Source organism: Aquila chrysaetos, chromosome 17 (genome assembly GCF_900496995.4).
Source record: "Aquila chrysaetos chrysaetos chromosome 17, bAquChr1.4, whole genome shotgun sequence".
NCBI classification, from domain to species: domain Eukaryota; kingdom Metazoa; phylum Chordata; class Aves; order Accipitriformes; family Accipitridae; genus Aquila; species Aquila chrysaetos.
In genome coordinates, this window is record NC_044020.1 from 20,206,882 (window position 1) to 20,229,224 (window position 22,343).

At 41.0% G+C, this 22,343-nt stretch overlaps 1 protein-coding gene across 9 annotated transcripts in view; it reads right to left on the reverse strand.

Annotated features, from left to right (window-relative positions):
* Positions 1 to 22,343, reverse strand: part of ITPR2 (inositol 1,4,5-trisphosphate receptor type 2) — a 273,890-nt gene that overhangs the window by 40,623 nt on the left and 210,924 nt on the right. For 8 of the 9 annotated variants that reach the window (XM_041118187.1, XM_041118189.1, XM_041118188.1 and 5 more), the window contains 5 exons: positions 12,232 to 12,339; positions 9,586 to 9,778; positions 6,602 to 6,727; positions 3,569 to 3,744; positions 2,087 to 2,251 (listed from right to left, as the gene is read on the reverse strand). In XM_041118187.1, coding sequence (XP_040974121.1) covers positions 2,087 to 2,251; positions 3,569 to 3,744; positions 6,602 to 6,727; positions 9,586 to 9,778; positions 12,232 to 12,339 — 768 coding nt within the window. Of the gene's footprint in view, positions 1 to 2,086; positions 2,252 to 3,568; positions 3,745 to 6,087; positions 6,309 to 6,601; positions 6,728 to 9,585; positions 9,779 to 12,231; positions 12,340 to 22,343 lie in introns of those variants that run through there. The other variant, XM_041118193.1, reaches the window with a different exon arrangement.

Genomic DNA, 22,343 nt, shown 5'->3' on the forward strand with positions numbered 1-22,343 from the left:
ACATCTAGCCATGTTCTAAATTCTCAGCTTCATAAACACACAATTCACATTGATTTCAGTGGGAGCTGGGTATGCTTATAGGAGGAGAAAATCTAGCACAGAACTTTAAATTTTAAGATAGATTACAGCAAAATCCAAAGTCCCAAAGTATATATGAGCCTGATCCAGATGTGGGTAATGGTTACTAACAAGATCCATTGCTTCCCCATGTTCAAAACCAGGCTAGATTAAAATTAAAAACCAGTGTCTTCATACTATGGATCTATATCTACAAATTAATTTGTCATGTTATCTCCCATCTGATAAACATGCATGGGCTGCAACTCAGAAATGCACTCATGCACAGAAGTAATTACATGTCTGTAAACTGTTTCTTTGAGCTCATGGCATCATTTAAAAGTCACTCATGTACAAGGATCAGGGCCATCTCATCTTTTTTTTGGGACAAAGTTAAATTCATTGTACTGTTTGTATAAAACTAGAAACTTCTATTCTTCTTTACCCTGCACTATATGCTTTCCTGGTATTTAACTTTAAAGAAAAGCACACATTAAGATAATATTGATTTAAATGTCAAAGGCCTAAAATTGCAATTAAACGTGACGAGCTTTTCAAGAAACTATAGGTTTTCTTCTCTTACAATTCTATTGATGTTCTATAGTGCTTTCGACCTTATCTATAATGTATGTATTTCCACTTCAAAACACTCAGATTACAGATATAAAGTGACACACTATGATTTATCAAAATGGTCCACAGAAGAAGGTATTAGCCACAATTCACAAGATCTGAAATCCACAGCCTTGTGAAAGGATTAATAATGAAGGAAGAATGAAGGAAGACAGTTATCATTCATTCCATACAAGACAAAGCTTAAAATGAGGAACAAATATGAGAGTTTAGAATATATCCACTACAAAGTGAACACCTGGAAGGAACTTGGGAACGTGAACAATTAAAACATCCATGAATCATGGACACTGGTCAATAGCAGCCACTGAAAAAAGTAAGTACATAAAATGTTTCTTAAACTACTTGGCACTTTGGGAAGTATTTTAAGGTAGAGATCACCTTGCTCATTGAAGGAATAACAGATAATTTGCTGTGCATTTTTTAAGTGGAAGAGTGACATCCATTTGAAAAGGGTCCTGCAGCTACAGCCATAAAATCTTGGCTCCTCTGAAATCTGCCCAAACTTTGAAGCTGACTTTAATGTCAGGATCTGGAAAACCTGACTTCAACAGGAGCTCTACCAACGTAAGGACTGAACCCCTGAAAATTTTAGTGTGCTTGACACACCTCTGTGAAACGCTGGGAGTTCACCACTACTCAGGAAACTGAGAAAAATACGACAACAGGAAAGTGAACCCATGTAAATGACCACAATTTAGTCAGTCTCCCTACAAGTTTCAAACGTTCCCGTATGAAGCAAAAGGATTAGAAAACAAGAGCAGTGAAACACCTTTTACTGCTATTCAGCATGAAGGGAGCAGTTAGCTGAGTTTAGCATAATTTTGTATGATTCATTTTCATTGCACCTGTATCATATTATAAAAAGGCATTCCATCTGGGTAATGGCAACAAAAGAAAATGAAGTGGGATACATTTAAAGTGATGAATCTTCCTGCTACACCAGAGGCATGCCACCCCCATTTCCCAAGTAATTTTTTTTTAATTTATTTTATTAGGGCTGCAAGATGAACTGAGGAATGGGATCCTTTGGTATAGGTATGATTCACACACCAGTGGACAACTCCTGTCCCAAAGAGATTATGACTGACACAAGATACAGGAAGAACGGACACAGAATATATGTAAGCTGGGGAAGGGTGGGAGAAAGCAGTGGGCTGTATGATGATCATCTGAAAAAAAAGGGGCAAACTTTCAACTCTAAAACAGATAAAATAAGTCCTAACAGAAACAGGTTCTAATGAAAACAGCAGCTCCTAAGAGGCAGCAACACAACGGCATGCTAAAAATACACATGATTTGGCTTGATTGTCAGGAAGAAATTGAAGACAGCTGCACGGGTAACGGTATTTTCTATTTTTGCAAAGTTTTCCCCTCCACAGAAGCATATACTTACCAGGAAACTATAGAAGAATTCGTGCACGCAGAGGCCCAGCATGCAGACCAGGACGTATGCTACGTGATAGAGAAAAGCCATGTCCATGATGACCGCTCTGTAGCCACGGGTGAAAGTTCCACGGTTCCCAACAAAGCTCACCAGAAACACTATTTTGTTACAAAGCTGTGGGGGGCAAGAAAGGCTAGGTTTATTCCATCAGAAAAATCCTGTTATTTATTGTTTGCATTGCTGTAGCGTGCAAAAAGTCTAGATAGGTTGCTTTGACTAAATGCACAACTTTTAGACAGCTGGAGTGAGATCCAGCTCCCAAGGTACACTGGGAATGAGCCCATGAGAGTAAGTGGAAGTACATCACCCCTCTAACACTGCATTGCGCCTCATTACATTGTGATTTATTTCTATAACATTAGTGAGTAGGTAGGGTGGGATTAATATCATAAGGCATTAAAAAAACAACTGGGGAGTGAATTCCTAACAATTTTGAGTTTAGACCCGAGATTATGTAAGAGCAGCAAGGCATGCCACTACAAAGAGAACAATAGTAACACAGCAGAAAGTGCGTGGGGTGCGTGTGAGATCTACTATTTCCTTCAGATCGTGTTTTTCAATATGAAAATCCCTAAAAAAAAAAAAATACTGGGGGCATTTTGAAGTATAGCATTTAAGCAACAGCATCAGATTCTTCATTGCTCCTGAGCTTTGCCTGCATGCGAACAGCAGTGCAGAAGTAAATACGAAAGGGGCTATCCTCATCTGTTGGGTAGTCCAGGACAAGCAATGAGGAGTCAACATATTTTTTTCTTTCACAAATTTGACATGGGCAAGTGCTGCTTACTTGCCTTTACCTTTGACTATATGTCTGGGTAGTTAAGTATGTGAAATTCTCACAGAACTGGTGGCAAATAGCCCAATACTTCGTGCTAAGGTGAATTAAGAGCTGCAGCAGTCAGGCAGAAATCTAAATAGATGACTTGTGAGCATGACTGTCTACCTTACCAAGCTCAGTAAACACGCAGACTTATTCATGTCTAAGTTAGGAGATCTGGCAAAGGGCCGAAAGAATTTTTAATTTTGAAAACTCTTTTCTAGTCAAAAATATATTTAAGCTCACAGAAACATCTCACAAACTTGTGTCAATATTGCTGAGTGTATTAGTAGTGAAAATTATTCTTTTAACATGAGAAACTGTAAATTTGATTGCCCTTATTCAGCAATTTTTCTTTAAATTTCATATTGTTTTTATTTTTTAAATATTTGCATATGCACAAAACCAAAACAGCTTTTTTCTTAGCTTCCCACTTTGCTGATACTGCTGTTTCAGGATGACTGGAAATGATTTTTTTTTTTTTTTGGCTTAACCAGTGAACCAGAAAAAGAAGTTCTTTTCACAGCTCTAATCAAGGACTTTTTTTAACAGGAGACCCTTAATATCTCTGATTCTGCTGAAAGGGAAATTCTGCTTGCTTTTTAAGTACTTACATTAGCAGCACCAAGAAGTATCAAGGTAGGACCAAGCCCTATAGTATATATAGACCTGAGAATAACAGACACCAAAAAGGGTCGAATACCAACAGGCTTGGAGATGAAAAACAGCATTGCTGTACAAAACGCCACTGCTATCCAAAGGAGGACTGAAAACAACGGAGAGAGTGTGCCTGTATAGAGGAGAAAGGGAGATTTGAGAAAGGCATCTTTGGAGACTCCATTTTTCACCAAGAAACAGATCCAAAAGATCAATTCCTTTGCCAATATAGCTAACAAAAATCGTGATTCATGCATCACAACTGCTGACCACAACTTGCCCTAATTGCAGCAAGAGCTATTATTATCATAGTATTGTTGATTTTTGCGCAGGTAATAATAAGAGCAGCTAATGAAATTTCCATTAAAATCCAAGGAGTGCTCAGAGATAAAACAGTTTACCCTTCTGGAGCAAGCTACTAATCAGCTCCCTTCTGCAGGGATCATTAGGGCTCCTCCGGTCTAATTCCATGATTGCTCAGCTACAGAAATAGCCAGTCCTCGGGGCGGCGCAGCAAGCGGCACCACGCTGCAGTGTCACGTTTCGATCCCCAACAGCACCGAAGTGCCCCGGTTTTAGAAAAGCGGCTTTCTTCGGAACGGCTGCGGGTGTTCAGCGGGAACCTCCGCCTCTGCACGGGAGCAAGGCGCTTGCCGCAGCGGGAGGCAGCCACAGGGACTTCGGCAGGAGCGGGCAGCATCTGCATTGCCGAGAGCAGCTGAATAGCTGTGCCTTGCTCCCGGGGAGGCGGTGGGTCCCGGGTCTTGCTGAGCTCCTGCGGGCGCGCGAACCACTGCCTTCGGAGTCAGCCTCTTTGCCACTCTGCAAGATGCTGGCTCCAGGCTCTCCCTGAGTTTTGAGCGATGCCCCTGTTTTCCCTCTCTCCTCTGCTTAAAGCCCTGGAAACACACCATGTTGCTGTGATATAAAAAGCACATTCAGATCGCAGGGCACTGTCACACTTGTGCACTGACTTCTATTGTTATCAGATGAACTGAGAGGTCAGTGACGGGGGAGAAGGGAATAGAAATTTAGCTAGACTCACAATAGAAATCATGCTATCTCTTTGGCAACAGATACACAGCTGAGCAGCATCAGTGGGATTAGAAAACAATGAGATGAGGCCCTAGCCTCAACATTCAGATGGCATCCGAACTTCTCCAAAGTTCAGGAGTGTTTATCCTTGGCAGGAGGTTCAAGGTCGGCTCTGCTAGTTTCTTCGCCAACAAGATCTGGAAACTTTTAACAGAACCTAAAAAATAACTTCCAAGTGAATCTGAAAGGTGAGGCCAAAGCACTCAGTGTTTCTTTAACAAATCATTTTTTCTTCTTCCCTACTGCAGGTCAAACAATTTCAGGTCGCAGAACCTACGCCGGTAACGTGTGCAGACATGCACGCCGCAGGCAAGGAGTCCTCATCTGGAGCACAGTTTCACTTATGTCATATGATGTAAGAACTGCAGAAATCTACTGAAAGGCAGCATTCTTGGGATGATTAGATCAGCCCGGACACCTCAGACATCTGAGTATGGGCGGATTTACACAAGGTAAAGGGGAAAAATGGGAGACAAATTCTGGCTGTGAGATCAGGTTTTGGTGGAGGGGGAAGCTGGAAGTGAGGAGGCTGCCTCATGACCTGCTCGTCCCATTTGGCCACACCTATTGTTTATTGCTCGGGAATCGCTTTTGCTTTTACAAGCGACAGGAACTGGAATCCTGAAATGCGCTATCACTGAAATCACTGGATTACTGGGGCCACTTAAACTAATACTATATAAATCTGCAGTTCAAAGTAAGTATTAATACCTACTGATTGCAGACCAGAGGATTTCTGTGAGTAAAGATTAGCTAAAATTTAGTAGCTTAAAAGGTTTATTTTTAACTCTTTATTTCTCCTCTCACCCTGCACGGGCTTTAATGTGTGTGTGCTCCGAGTGACTCTTCAGTTTACAAACAGGAAAGCACAAAGCACAAACACTTCCCTTTTACACGGCACAGCGCTGCAAACTTTGCTACGCAAAGCTGCGGAGGTGCCTGTGCCGTGACCTGCAGAGACCACCCCGCAGGGCGAAAGGGCACCGTGGTCTCCATGCCAATATATTTTAATCTGCTGCCTTTCTGTTTAGCCAGCCAACAGGAATGTTTGCTTGTGCCAACTCTGGCGTTCGTGAAAAGCACATGTATCTACTAGAAGCTGGACTGCTTCCACCAGCCCAGTTCACATGCCATCAGACAGAGGTGACTTTCAGTCACATTACTGACTGGACTGGACACGAATCAAAGACCCAGAGGTGAATGGCTCTACTCCCATTACCAGTATTCTGAACTATTTAGTCTCCTTTATCCCAATTAAGCTTGTTGTGGATTCAAAGAGGCCTCCCGCTAGTCTGCTGCATTTATTTAATGAAATTTATTATTTGATATATTTCCTGTGGCATGTGATGAAGCAGAAAGAATCATAGGTTTTAAGCATATCTTTATACAATGTGTTTATCCTCTGCAACAGTTATATCCTTTTATCCCAATAAACAAAATAGTCAAAAGCCAACAAGCTAGTTTTCAAATCATTCTATTCCATATGTTTTTAAGACTGCAAGTCATTCAGTTTGGTCAGTTTTAAGGAATCTCTGTCCCTCTGCTGCTGCCAGGAATCCTTCTTCAGCTCAGAAGCTGTAACTGAATGTGTGCAGTAGTACACTGCAATATGGCAATGTAAAAAAAAAAAAAAAAAAAAAAGAATTAGCTCAGATCATCTAGATAATCTTCAGCTTAGCAGCTACGTTCTGTCTATTTTACTTCACATCGTATGGGCCATGTGACACACAGAAGATCAACTACCACATTTCAGACAACATCTGGTATCTACTTAGAAGATACTAAATGGCTTCTGCAGATATGAGCATACCTGAAGATGCAGTTTTATATAACTGTTACCTTAGAATTGAAAGCATCTAAAATTAAAAGGAAAAATAAAATCAAACTCCACTTGCCTTCATCTCCATCATCTCCAAAGGGGTAGAACAGAGCAACTGCTAAATTGATGAATACAGCAAGGTTGAAGGAAATGCTTCCCCAGAGAGAAATGTGTCTGGAGAACCAAAACAAGGGTGGATTATCTAGAAAGGGGAGAAGAGCAGCAATCAATGAAATGAAAGCAGGCAGGAACTCCATGAGTAATGGCCTCAAGGGAATTAAAAAATACAGATTAATGAAGAAAATATGCAGATCTTTAAAATGAACATAAATAGGCAAATATCAAACATACGTTTGCCATAAAACATAGTTTCAAGCACAGCTTTTAATCCAAAGATCCCAACACAGTTTATTCTATATGAGAGTTTTGCCTCTGCTAAGATTTTAGGACTGGATCTTTAGGGAAGGAGTCTTTTCACCTGCCTCTGAAACTAGCCTCTGTGCATGGAGACACAAAATGAAACAAACAAATGGATTTTAGTACTCTGCATGCCAGTCAACCAGAAGACCCAGAACGGGTCATCCAGATGACCTATTTGGACCAAGTACACTGATGACATTATTCAAAGAATGATGGAATAGGCAAGGTTTCAGAACTGCCGTATCGTCCCCACCTCTGTCAAACCAAATACATCTTGATCTACTTTGGGGAGCAGGTAAAATTTGGTCTGACTGGGATTTGGTTCTATGAAAGCTGACTATATATTTTCTGACTATGATCCTCAGATGTCCAAGGTTACCTCCTGACAAACAGGTCTGCTCTGTACTCCTGCTTAAAAGGACTCAAATGAAGTCAGGATCTCCGTGTGTCAAAGTGCTGTACAAATACGCAGAAATAGTCTATATCCCAAAGAACTTATAACCTAGTTAGAAAAGACTAAAAAGGGAAATAGGGCAAAACAGGGTTAAGATTTTGTGTCCAGAGTCACATAAACGATTCACCAAAAAGGCTAGGAACAAGATCAGAGGGTACTAAGACCCAGGTAAGCACTTCATATATATGACTGCACTACAATATGTTTAAATGAACATTTAAAACAAGATTCTATGTGCAAAAGTGTGAAAAAATCTCTAGGCGGAGAGGTTTATTTATTCAAACATGATGTATTCCTATTAATTAGATTTTAAAGTACCAAGAACCTCCTGTAAGTATGCAGAGCGTATTCCTGACTTGCCTGCACCCAGCTAACTTTTTATAAACAGCAGACTCCTTCAACTGCATGTGACTGTCTCAGGCTTTAGTCTAAATAGACTTTAACTGTGATTAGGTAAATATTCAGATTTCATTGTGATAACCTTATGCTGTTGACTGCTGAGATTTAAGCATTTGGAGCCATTGAAAATGCCATCTGTCAATTTAAGCAACGCAGACTGCATGCTAACAGACACTTGGCTAAAGAATGAACCCAGCCTCAACCTGTATTATCTTTTCAAATAAAAAAAACACATGGAGACTTGTAGGCCATTCCACTGATGAAAGGAATTGAGTAATTTCTGTTCTGAATAAAAATAAACCTGTTTTTTTTGCTTATAGCATTAGGCAGGTCTGGTCTATATAAGTGTAGGGTTGGGCTCTTTCATTTGTGTTTCTTAAGCAAAGCCCACAGATATGATTTTGTTATTGGAGCAATTTTTCTACAATACAGTGACTTTTATTCCCAAACAGACTGTACAGATAGGGAGTTATTCTGGAATAATTTATTTTTCAACTTCTATTCTGGCCAGTTTGTCAGTACAGACAAGTTCTTACGGTGCCACCAAGGGAAGCGGACCTGGGCCGACAGGGTTCAGGCTGAAGACTTAACTACTGCCTCTGAAAATTACAGCCTGGGAACTGACATTTATAAAAACTGCAACCAACATTCATTTTTCCATCATGTTAAGGATGCTACATTAAACCAACATTAAACCATATTGCTTTGACTATCCAAACTCCCTGCTGTGCTGACCATAGATCCTATTCTTCACTTCCTTCCTAATCAATTGCATAATGCTGCTGTGAGCAGCTGATGTGTGCCACCCTAACAGCATCTGCATTTTAGCAGTGAATGAAGTAATCACTCTCATGTATTTTTATATATGTCTACATATATAAAATATAATTTTTTTCCTTATCCCTCAAGGATACTATAGATGCTGAATTAGTTTGCAGCCTTGATTCTCTGCTTCAAAAGCAAAGGGCAGAGCCGACAGCGGCTGAGCTGGCAGGAGCTTCTTGTCCCCGGGACATGGGCAGCAGCAGCAGCCCTGTTCCTGGTGAGGGCCAGCAGCTGCAATGACCACCAGTGAACTAAACAAGAAACTCGGGGTACCTGGCTTGGCTTCGCTGCACCTCCTCTTCGGGTCCCTGCTTTGATGTCTCCCCCATGATCTTGACTGTGCCTGTCAGATCTGCAAGCAGCTTAAGGTGGTACCTGTGGCTCTCCCACTACCCCAGGACATACACCAGTATGGGCCAACAAACGGGGACATACTGCAGCCTAGTCAAGCAAGGCTGATGTGAACTGGCAGAGGGGAACTGACTCTACGGGAATCATGCAGATTTAAAGCAGCTGAGGTTCTGGTGAGAGATGTTTTTAAGTGACTGACATTTACAAGTTTTTTAATGGTCTTTTAGGAATCTTCAAACCTCAAATATGCAGCTACACATGTTTTTGTTAAATATTAGGGGCCTTGGCTTAATTAGGTGCAACTCTATTGAGTTTAGTAGAACTACACCCAGTTCATCCATCCCTCAATTTAGCTTTTGGAGTCCAAAACATCATCTTGAACACATTACTTATATTACTAACTGCTCCATATTATGCCTTTTTTATGGTGGCATGCAAGTGTCTCAGTTGACCTATACTCTACTGACCTACACTCTCAACCCCTGAGCAGTTCTGCTTGTTGCACTATCGGAGTGAACAGAGAAAAGTGTACTATTAAAATGAAAGTATTTGAAGTCTTAAAAGCAGGATTTTAGCATAATTAAGCTATTTTTTGAAATTGCAATACTTACTCCTAATTTTTTTTTGCCATTTCATCTCGTTGTAAAGATCCTCTGTCTGCTGGAAAAAGTCATTGACTTTGCTCCCTTGTTCATCTCTCTCTGTTGTATTGAATACCCGACTTTTGGATTCCCGAGTGAGGAATTCACAAATATTGGGGACAGGGAATACAATCTGTTCCATCGTTCTATCGTGGCGAACAATCTATAAATAAAATGTACGTTTTTTTCAGGATCAGTGACTTTCCAACCATTTTGTCATATCTTTTCTTGTTCACAGCGCCCCCTTTTTTAATAAATTAATGCATAAAGTATTTGAACATTACAGTGAAGTTGAACCGATGAATCCTAAAACAAAGTAAAACTGCTTTTCTATTTTCAAAAGCCTGCCTCAAAATAAGGGGGCAAATATATGTCTCAAGCAAAACCTAGGTCCAAACTTCCCCCAAATATAAAAGTGTTCTAATTCAGAATGCTTCAATTTTGCAATAAATAGAAACGAATCTCTCCCAGTACACAGTGCAGAAGTTTGGGAGCTTTCTGCTCAGATCACGAAATTCTTTTCTCACCTTGAGTCTATTTCTATGATGAGATAAGTTGTGAAGGTGAACATGCAAAAATAGCACCTTGTTACTCAGACAGCACCCATATCTTGTCAGTCTTTATCTTCTTACTTGGCAAAAAACAAGGTTTTGCATTGTTTGTATTTCAGGGCCTACCGAGTTATCGGTGCGTGAGCTAGATTTTATTCCATCTCACCACACTGTCATGAAAATTGCTTCCCCATGCTGATCATGGACTCTGCATTACTAAAAATACAGAAATGGGTAGAAAACCCATCTTGACTCCTAGACCCATGTCTCTAAACAGCCACCAGTGAAAAAAAGCCCCACTATTTGACTTTCAAATCAGACAAATGAGATACCCTGATATAGAGGAGCTATATCTGAAATGCTGAACAGGTCTAAGACTGCTTTCAGAGAAAGACCAGCAAACATCCATTTGATATAGCAGCAATGCTGGGTTGAGTTTCACTCTTCCAGTTACAGTCCTGCATTAAAGAACCCTCCCTTCTCTCTGTTAATTCATATTTATTATGTGAACATCCTAAAAACCCACCTGTCTTCAGTCACTTTTAGGAGTAACATAGTCAAGCACATTTGCGTTGGAGATGAAGGATAATTACTCTCATGTCTGCCCATGGGCATGTGCATTACATGACGTTTGAACAGGCAGTTCTGAAGTGTCCTAAGTAAATACTTGTGTCTTAGGCCAGCAGTTGTGCAATGAGACTATGTGACTAGCAGCTAACCTGGTAGGGTGAGCGAAGGAAGCCGACAGCACATCTTCAGTTCTGTTAGGGACTCAAATGAAGAGATAAGCTGCAGGTGCTGCTCTGCAGAATGACATTTAAAAAGCCTCCCTGAGAATAAAGGCCTCCATATCTGCTCGAGGAACAGGCTTTGCAGCCACGGGGTTTTAGCAGATTTCAGAAACTACACCAGGAAGAAGATATTGGCCACATAAAAGCAGACCGCATTGCTTGTTTAATGCCTAAATTTACAACCTACCCAGGTAACTCGCTGATAATTGCTAACAGATACCTCAGAAGCACCCAAAGTATTAAAATATGTGAAGAGAAGCACTGAGCTGCCCTCTGGACAACCACAGCCATGGAGCTTCCACCTATCCTGTGGTGGGCAAAAAGGACGGTGGGAAACAGAGAAGGACCCAGCCACGGCCTGTCTTGATGGCAGCCAGGACAACACAGACCCGAGGCACTTGCGTCAAGACCGCTCCCGACGCACGCAAGCTCAGGTCCAACGTTGGTGGAGCCTGGGAGCCCGCTGAAGGTAACATTATTGGCTCAGATTCAGGCTGGGCCTGCGTGCAACCATACTGTGCAGTTTTCATACTCGGCCAATTTTGGACTTGATACAGCATTTCCAAGAGAGAGCCAGATGCCTCTTCTTCCTGCAGTCTCTCGCAGCAGCTGCCTTTGCACCCTAGAAATTCTCCTCCTTACAAAGTCACTAAGGTCTAGAGATACTACAGTTCCTAACTCCTATCTTGATGCCTATAATCCCATGAAATCTGTAAGAGCACAGGAACTGATATAAGCGTTAAGAATCTAAATACCTCTGTGGATCTTGATCTAAATCCAGTCCATGGCAGGCATAAAGTTTAAAATAGAGAACAGAACTGATGAACCAGGCCAAGCCTTGGTCTTTTAAACAAAAGCCATACTGAATGTCTACACCACTTCAAAACCTCTTTGTACTCCAGCCAGACTTTTAATTTGATCAGTTAGCATCACTGGCTTTGAAACTCATGATTATTTATTTAAGTGATGTACCATACAAGATTATTCTTGACTTCATGACACAGCTACTATCCACAGTCATTATTTCCTTAACAAAACATGTTTGGTAACACACAGGAAAGCTACTGTAAAATGATTATTTGGAGCCACTTTCAATACAGGTGCGTTCCTTTTTCTCCCATAGCCAAAAGCACATTATTCAACCTTCTCCTTCTCATAAATTATCTACACCATTTGAATAAGCTTTGCTGTTCAGAAGCTTAAAAAGAGGTGATACACCATGCACAAGATGCAAACTTGTCTCATATTCAATCTTCTAGTGAGCAATTCTTTACCTCTATCTGTGCCGTATGATTGGCATAATACCTCAAGGCTTCATCTCCTTCATCTGGATCTGACCCTGGCTTCAGCATCTGTTGCAATGTTTTATTGTGACGAGCCAACTAGAAAAAGAAAAAAAATCTGATTTATATCCCGCTGCTATGTTTTCAGCTTTATCATCTTAGCTAACACAAATCCTCCTTCCCCCCACCCCCATATACTTACATGCTCAACCCAGTGGGGCTCTTTCCACAGATAACAACAAAAATTTAATTACTTGAGAACAATAGAAATAATTTAGTCTTAAAAAGTCAGCAGCAAGTCTTCAGCTGAGATTTATGAAAGACAGCTTAGCCTGCAGCCTAGATGGTTTTTGGAGGGCTTTTGACAAATGCCAAAAAATTAGACCAAATGCTTCTTTTCACTTAAGTTTAGACCTAAATTTGCATACCTCTGTCTATGGAATTACATTTACAATTAAATTTTCTCTGCAATTTCAAATGGCTAAACTGTTCTTCACCATGTTGTAGGTTGGTATTTCAGGGCTGCCAAGATAATGTCCATAACTATTTCAGAGGCAGCTGGACTGCAGTGGCAGGCAAATACGTTCTTAACTGTACAGTTTATATACGTAGCACATATGTACACACACACAAACACACAAATACGTATCTCATATAAACTTTTACAAATGATAGACTTTACATGATTCATAAAATACATCTGTTCTTGTCGAATAGTAAATATTTTAAATGCTCGATAGCTGCACGAAGTTTAATACCGAGAATGTCAGCAAATACATTCATGATGTCCTTTAGGCCAGTGAGAAACAAAGATCTAATTACAAGGCATGAGGAAACATTACTAACAATGCAATTTTCCCTATATCATAGTGAGTGGTTTTCATCCAGAAACTCTCATTTTTTTCACCTATTTTAAGGTGGGGGAAAGCGAGGCAGGAAAGGAAAGGCTATTTTGCAGATGTGATCCAGGTCTTAATCACTACAGTAACATTACCACAATGGACTAGACACAGATGTTAGAAACGAGGCAGGTACAGCACTCAAAATGACCACAGGAACTAGGCTTTGAAGTGATGATCACCACGGGTGGATTAGGATTGTACTACATGAAATAACACAGTATGGTGAGGAATTATAATATAATTGTAAATCTACAAAAAGAATGTCAGGGATCAAGTCTAAAAGTAACAATGGATCTAAACAGATATTGTAATAATCTAACCAGAAAGTGATCTCACTTGTTTATAAGCTATTTGCATGTCTCACCATCCCCTTTTTATCTAAGAATGGAGGTGGAGAGGTACATATACAATTTACTCTATTTATTGAAGTTCCCTAGAATGTACTGATCAAAATAAATTTTCTCCTTGATCTTGATACAAACTTATTAATTAAAGATGAATAATAATAAATGGAATATCCCAAAGCAAGAGAATACCAGGAAAGAAATATTCAGGAAGAATAAATGCACTTCCTACAACTTCCTCATGGACAGAAGTCTGCTTGGCCCTGACAGTAGAGCCCTGAGCCAATGTGGCAGAACATCAGCCTTTTATAAAAAAGGCTCACGAGCAGATATTCAGGGAGACATGCAAAAAATCATATGGGGGTCAACTGCAGAGCCGTATTCTTTCCACCAATAATAGATTTCTGCCTTGAATAGTTACTTTTTTGCTCTATCTAGCAAATGTATGTATAGTCTCATTACACGTATTAATATCTTACGCAGCTTCCACTTATTTTTAAGACTAAAAAGGTTCTCTAAGACTATCTGACTAGTTCTTCTCCTTCACACAAGCCATATAACCCGATCCAGTCAGTAGTCTTTGCAGTATGCCCACAACATCTGCTTCGCAGGACAACTTGAATTCATTTTCTAGAGGTCTTTTGCATCTCCCTCAATACATGCTCTAGCATCATGAAGAAACAAGATGAGCTTGTGGAAACAAGGTAGGTACTGTTTAAAAATTCCCTTTAAACAGTGTTACTATTTTGCCTTTCAGCTTTATTGAATGTCCCTCTGCTTCTGTACTTATGAAAGGGCAAGCAAGAGCGCCCAATTCACCTTCTCTGTATCATTCATCATTCCGTACACTACTATCACGTCCTCTCTTATTTGTCTCTTCTTTAAATTAAAACAATCCCTATCTTTCCCATCCCTCCTCAAACAGAAGACTCTCTGTGACTCAATTATTTTCCTTGTCTATCTCCAAATGCCCTTTACTTTGGCTATATCTCTTCTTTAAGATACGAAGAAAAGAACTGACTAGACAGAACGCAATCACACCCTGCTTGGAGTGATGAATTAGCATAACCAGAAGCAAATATATTCCCCCTTTTTTATCTTCTGTAATACAGAGGAACTTTGCCTGTATCTTTACCCTTTTTTCTCCAATGTCAAACATTAAGATTTTGAGTTTTCTAATAAATGACAAGTCAAGGATGTATGGATAGTTCTTCTCATATTAAAATTATGCCAGTTTGGAGAAAGGGACATGTATAGATTCAGAAATTTCCATTAGTACCACAAAAATTTTTCTATAAACATACTTGGATTTGTATACAGAGCTGGAAATGCCATTTGTTAACCATATGAAATCTCAAGGTATTGCTTCCTGATATGCTTTTAACTGTCCGTAACTTTTACTGTAAACCTATCTCCCAGTAAGTATCAGTAACAGAAGTTCCCTTACCATATGGACTAGAAACAAAAACCATGTCAGCCCTCTCGTGCTGTAATGGGACTGACGAGCACAGTGTGTTAACAGACTGCTGCTGATTTGAGACAGCACTGGTGCCGTGCATATTTCACTATCAGGTTTCATGTGAACAGCAGCCACGTACTTTAAAAGAGTGTGATCAGTGATCTTCATTATACTTATACTTAGGGTGTGTTTTCAGGCAGTGACTGTCTTGTGCACTGACGTGTGTACAGAGCCTAGCACCACACAGCTGGGGCTTCCTGACACTAGCACTAGACAAAATCATCTGAAGAACAGGCCAGGATTTTCCGTGCTAGCGCCTCATCTGCCAGTAAAGACACACCAGAAACGACCAAGGACTGCTGACCAAGCTGGAGGAACTACAGCAGATTTCAGAAGGGAAACCTACCTAAAGGTGTCAGCAGCAGTGCTAGGCAATAAGCGCTCGTAACTTCATTTCTCTCTGCTTGCCCATCTCCCTATATCCACTTACCTTCTGTGGCCTAGACCTTCAGACAGTAACCTCAGGGCAAAGGGTCTATTTTCTGCTTGTATTGCAGTTCCTAAGTGGGATGGATTTCTCTACATTGACAGAATAGTAAGTACTGCTAATATTTCTGTATTGTCACAGCTACGTCAATGAAAGAATGGTGTGGACAGTAATCTGTGAAAGCTCAGATCTGAAGCAGAGGCCCACAGTAAGACACAGAGCGGCTTTAGAAATGCTATGTTATTTGGCAACTACAATGTTTTCTGAAGCTCTGCTTTCATGATCCTTCCTTTGCTCTGTAATGAGCTCAAAGGCCCACATGGGCATAGGGGACTGTGTCAACAGACTCCTTGACCAGCGCAGAGCTTTTTGTGAGATCAAAGACATAGCAATGAAAATAACAATGTAGTGACAAACTGTGAACCTAAAATATGGAAAGCTTATCCAAGCTTATAATACACTCTAGGTGACAGTCTGTGACTGGCATGTAAAGGCCGTGCAAGCTCTGAATGACGTTTTTTCATATTTAACTCCTGTGATGTAGTTAAGTGTTATTTCCGAAGTGCTGCACAAATCTTTTGGGGCAGCTGGAGGACAAGACACTGGATGGGCATGGACAATAGCAACTATAATGAAAAGAACAGCCCCATTTATGTTTGCAAAGCAAAGCTCAAAAATGCACAGCAAGCGTAACTGATACAAAAAATAAGCATCACTAGAGCCTGAATTTGCAAAGAGCCCCGAAAAATCACCTCTGAAGAGAAAACTCTCTCAGTCAGTCATTCATTCACCCATCAACCATGCCAGTGACAATATTTTAAATGTCAATACTATTTTACTACTCATCAAGGCATGTAGGAACAAGAAAGCAATAGCATACAATGGAACAGTGATTTCCAAAGAGGGGATGTGTAAGGCAATAGCTATATGAATAAAGATCATTTGGCTTTCAGTCAGTTCCCAAGGAAGGACTGTTGTTCATCTTGAAAGATTTTTACTTAAAAAATTTGGAAAACACTGTAATAAAGCATCACTACAAAATGTGAAAGATTGAGGACAGACCAAGAACGCTAAAGGCATTAATAAAGAAACAGCAGAGATAATGACAGAATTACAAGTAATACTCAGTCTAAACTCCTCACACAACACGATTATAAAATCAGATCTGCTAGTCATCTGGGATTCCATATATGATCAGCAGCATGGAAAACCACAGCAGAGCCATCTTTTGCAATTAACAATATATGGGTTTCCTACAGGCTTTTTGTTTTAAAGTCAAGATTTCCTTGAACAAAAATGCAGTTATTTAAATGTTCTCAAAGAAAAAGTGATTTAAAGCTGTGAACATTCATGTCATCAGCCTGTCAATAACTCCTTGACTTGGGATACTAGATTGGTTTGCTAAAATACGTATGTACATATGTGCGTGCGTGTGGAAAAATTGCCGGGAAAAGAGAAAGTAATTCTCCACTTTTCATTATCTCTGTAAAACACAGACCCCTTCCATATTTTTACAGGAACATGTCAGTCCCTGGTTGTAACTTGTAAACTGCAAGGGTCTCCTCTGTAGGCCAATCCTCATCAGAGGCACGAGATCTAACCCAGTACGCAGCCAAGACAATTGTCAAAACTCCTGCTGATTTCACCAGGCTTTGCTTCAGGCCCAAAAAAGGACAGGAGTCCAAGAAATACGAGCTAGAAACAGCAGGCTGACAACCCCCAAATTCTGTGATATCTATTTCACTCTCTAGCATTTTCAAACTGCCAAAACTGGGGGGTAAAGGTGACTTTTTATGACTAGAATGGTATAAAAGGATCTAAATGGGTGAGGCTTAGTGTCCTGCAAGCAACCAGGGTTTTCACGGAAGAGTTGGTTCACTGGCAGTGTCAAACACATTAAACTGATTTTCTAGAAAAGGCTGATGGAGTATTACTATAAGCTCTGGATAACTGGCCAAGAAGCACAAATAAAGACACAAATAGTTTCTGTGCCTTGAAACACTTTATATTTACAGTATTACTATTAAGAAGTATTACAAACATCTAAAAAACCAGAAACAACGTTCTTTAAAAAACTATTATCCTTGTCACCAATCCTCTCGAGTTTCTTCTCACAGCTGTAAGGCAGCGGTAAGGCTGTTATCTGGCGGGGGAGATAGCTGGCACACAGGCACACCTGACAGGGGAAGGGCACGGGGTTAGGCAGCAGCTGGGAGCGTGCTGGGGTCTGGGGCTCATTTTGGGGAGGGAACTGGATGCGCAGTGCACTTGCAAGCTATAGCCCTGCACAGTGCCCTCTCTGCCCTTAGCCCAGGGCCCAGTGCAGCTCACCGGCCAACCCTCTGGTGTGCCGGCCAGCCCCGTCTAGCGTGTCAGGGCAAAGACAGGCCACTACACAGCCCTGGAAGTTCATGAACTACAGACCTTGGCAGAAGTGAGGCAAGAGCTGTTTGTACAGACCTGATGTCCAATGCATGACATCTAATAGATCTGCTGTAAATTATCTTCATCTCTACCCTGTCAGTAACCAGACGTACTGCAGCGTGGGTTGCCAGCCCAAAGGCCAGTGGTCTTTCACCACAGAGAAATGAGACAAAATATAACTTGCAGCAACAGCAGAATAATTGCATCTGTTCAGATTAGTTTCACCTTGCTGTGCAAACAGACTTGTGCAGCTGGGGCTCATTTACAGCCGCAATCTCTTCCTCTTTCTTCCCCTTCAGTCCCTGGGCTCCCGGAGCCAGGCAGTGTGAGATCTGGCACCACCAAACACCCTCACAAGGGGAAACCCCAGTCACCTCACTGAACACGTTTTCTGCTTAGAGAGCAAGAAAGGATAAAAAAGCTGCCTGGGGACTGACCAGAAAACCCCGAGGACCGAGAAAAAACAGCAAAGAGAAAGTCAAGGGAGTAGCAAACAGGATGGGTGAGAGACAGAAGACGACAGGAGACAGAAAATGAGATCCTCTTCCCTGGCGTGCCAGGAGCTTACCACACACCAGCTCCCTGCCCAGGGCAAATGAGAACACTCCTATTCCATCAGTAAACAAGGAGAGAGGGAAAGCAAGGAAAAAGGAAATGTCATCTTAACCATAACTGAGCAGAAATTTTTATTCCAACTGGCTGTACTAACAGTAATAACAACTTCTCAACTCCCCATGTTCCAATCAAAACTGAATGGTGCTTTCTGCAATACACAGGGCAACTTCCTTTCCAGAAGTCATTACAGTTTTATAGAGCGGCACCTTTGCACTCTACCACAAAGCAATCTGTTAACAAACATTAGGAACAGCAGGGATGGAGCAATGGGAGACTCTCAAATCAAGTATTCATTGATTTCATTTAGATGATTATACTGTACAGAGCAACCAAAAGGGTTTAGAGTTAATCTTCCCCTGATGGCTTGTGGTACATGAGCAGGGCCCTGGGTGGTCCAGACGCTTTGGATTCTGTTGCTGGGTCTTCCACGGCCTCGTGTAACCTCTGAGACACCACCTCTCCTCCCCAGCCTCCACGTGGTGCGCACTACAGATTATGGATAATAGTGATCTACCTCACAGGGAAGGGAGAAATAAAACACCTCGACATTATCACATAGGAGAAACCACCACAGTTAAGTGATCTCTATCACTATTATGTTTGCAGCCCCCATAACAAGTTTATTACTGGTTTTGCTGTGGTTTTGCTGTTCTTTTATCCCTGAGGAAAGCCAGCAGAAGACAAAATGACTTGCTAACATTTCGATGAGCTTTACTTCCATTTGTCGTCTTCATAATTTCTTTCGCAGGCAAAGCTTACTTTCAAAAAAAAATGAAGTGTATGTGTGGGGAAGGTTCAGGTCAGATAAGATGTGTTGCAACAGAACAAAATTAATTTGAGGGGGGTGGGTGTGAAACATCTCTGCAGGCTATGTGTAAACTGTCATGGCCAGCTATGCCTACATGAGCCGAACTGGTGCAATGCATATTTTGGTCACATTTGGTTTTTGGTGTACACTGACCATACTGGACATAGGATGTGGACAGCAGTGTGCAATCCAGAGTGTTCCAACAGGATGACACAACTGCATTTGTAGACTGCCTCCTGTGATTACTGTAAGCAAAATTTTGGAGACTACAGGATGGAAGGAAATAAGGAGATGATGGAAGTATCAAACATGATTATGGGAAGATAACAAGAAAGTTCAATGGAAAAGGAAGAAAAAGAGAGCAGAGTTACTGCAACTAGTCTTCTTCACAGCATAACAAGGAAGAAGGTCCCAGCCACATGCAACTTCTATGAAAGGCAGATAAAACATTGCACCCAAAATAAGACCTTACTGGCATGCTCATCAACACTGTGCAGACCCAGTCTGAGAAAGACCAAAACCAGCCACAGACCAGCAAGCATATGGATCCCAAATCCACACAGCAAGAGAACTGTGCACCTCTAAAAGCCACCAACACTTTATATACATACCAAATATAGACATAAACCTGACCTAGTGAATGGCATACCCCTTTCAGGAACTCTCAAAATCCTTTTGCTATCAAGCACTTTACTTTCTAGGTTTCTCTCATTCAGAACAGTGATTCTCTGTAAAATAGCTATCTACTGCTGTCTAACATGTGGCTTCTAAAGAAAAGGAAGGCTAGCACAGACAAAAGGCGGAACTGCTTATGACTCTTATTTTGGGGGCAACGTGGTAAGGGGAACCACCGTTTTAAGTCTTTAAGTCTTAAGTATGGACATATTTCCTTCTGTAAGCCATAAGACTAGAAAACATTGATTGGCAGTCAACCTCCCTTCCTCTGGCACCAAGAGTAGAGCAGAAAGTAACTCATGGGTTGATACTTCCAGAGTGGGCTCATCCTCTTCTCCAGAGTCTACCCAAACTACATGGAAACCAGCTCAGTCTCTGATCTGAAGTGCGAGACTCGCATCGCTGGCACCCTCCTCATGTTTTCCCACCCTTAAGTCTCATCTCATACATTTGCAGTATAGTGCCATGGTGTCTTTTGCACACTGTGACCCCTTAAGCTGGATGCAGTTCACCACCCAATCTATGATACAACCACCAGTTCTGCTACATGCAGGTACGGCTTGGAAGACGGCCACTGTACATACACTGCACTTGTAGAGGCTGGGACAAGCCATCTACCAATTTTTAATGAAGCACATTAAAGAGGCTTAAGTCCTTGGCTGCAACTCGGTATCATGGCTCAGCCTCCATAATTCAAGCACTTGAATACGGCCATTATGTGGTGGTCTTAGTTGTTACCGTAATAGCAAAGTAACAAGTCTGTTTGTAGCCAATCCTGTTAGCATCCCACCTTTTCAACAGGTATTTCCACAACACACAGAAAACCATAACTTGGTCATTCAGGGTCAAAAACATATGAGACTAACATAGCAAGTAAACAGCTGAAGCTGCAATCTATCAAAAGACAGATTCACAAAAGACATGCATTTCCTAGTCTCTGCAGGGGTCTGATGTATATACTTTGTGGGGTACAAAACAGGGCAGTTACCAAGTGTGGAGACGGACAGGAACTGAGAGATGTTTCCCTTCAAATAATTACAGTGGTGAGATTTTCCAGCTTTTTCAATCATGCTGTTGAATGTTTGCCTCACCCTCCAATTAGCAGAGCAAAATAGCTTTAAAAAAAAATAATTTAGGGGTATAGGAACAGAGAGAAGAGAAAGTAAAATGGCGAGTTACTCTTTCCAACTCTGTATTATGGCTACTGTCTTCAGGAGAGTACTTTCACCTGACATCTATAAAGTAACAGTTCCCAGTGGGAGAGCAAAAGGGTAGAAATTTCATCTCTCTCCTCATCAGACATTCACAAATAATGCTGCTTTACCCAACTAACTAGCAGCTAAATGGTGCTCTGCAGACAGACTCATAGAAAAGCCTGGAAAGACCAAGTTCATTTAAGGTTACCACAGATCATCATTCATGAAACAAATTCTGAAAATCCTTGCTCATACATAACGGCAGAGAAACCATTTCTTTAACCCCAGGTTGATTAGATGTTTATCCGTGTGCAGGTCTGAAGGTGTTTTACTCCTGTAAAACTACTGGTGGTCATAAGTAACTGATCACCTCCTTTTGGTGCAGAAAAGCATAATCAGCTGTTAAAACTAAATTTCACAGCTGGACACTTTTAATCAGTAACTCTTAAAGCTGCCTCGGAAAAAGTGCAAGGTGGACCTCATTTTCAGTTTTCTGCACTGTGTTAAATAAGTGAAACAAAAAGGATGGCAACTGAGGTAGTTCTGCCTATTTGTAGACTACAAATTCAGATCTTGTCTATTCTGGAAAACTCTAAGATGACTGAGATACCTAATTAAATTATGACATCAGAGGAGATGAAAGTTAAAACTGAGCAACTGTGAGGAACAGACATATTTTGACATTCTGTTTAATGCTCTTTATTTTTGTTAACCTGTAATTATTTCAATGACTACTGAACAATTGAGAGGGATAAAAAAGTATGTCTTGTTACAGAAGATGCCCCCCCGTTTTTAATTAAGGTGTAGGATTTCACAGTGCAGATATCTGAGGCCTATTAGAACTGCTCTGATAACATTAAGTAAGACCAGACTTCACTTTCATGATATTGCCAAGGTTACCCTCACTTCCCCTCAAAACAAACAAAGCAAGTTCCTCCTAGCTTAGAGTAAAATGTTTTAGTTGTGCTTTAGATATAAGAAAATGAGCACTTTGGTTCATTTGAAGGTCACCTCTAATGGAAAAGCCCCAGCTCTGCCTCCAGAGCAAGCCTTCACCTACAGTAGACTATTACAACTTAACACTTTGTGTAATTCAGCTTCCTTAATAAGGGCAGTTTGCTGCAATCTGAACAAAGTAAGTAAGTAGCAACGTTACATACATTTCTGAGCAGACAATATGTACGCCCTGCGGT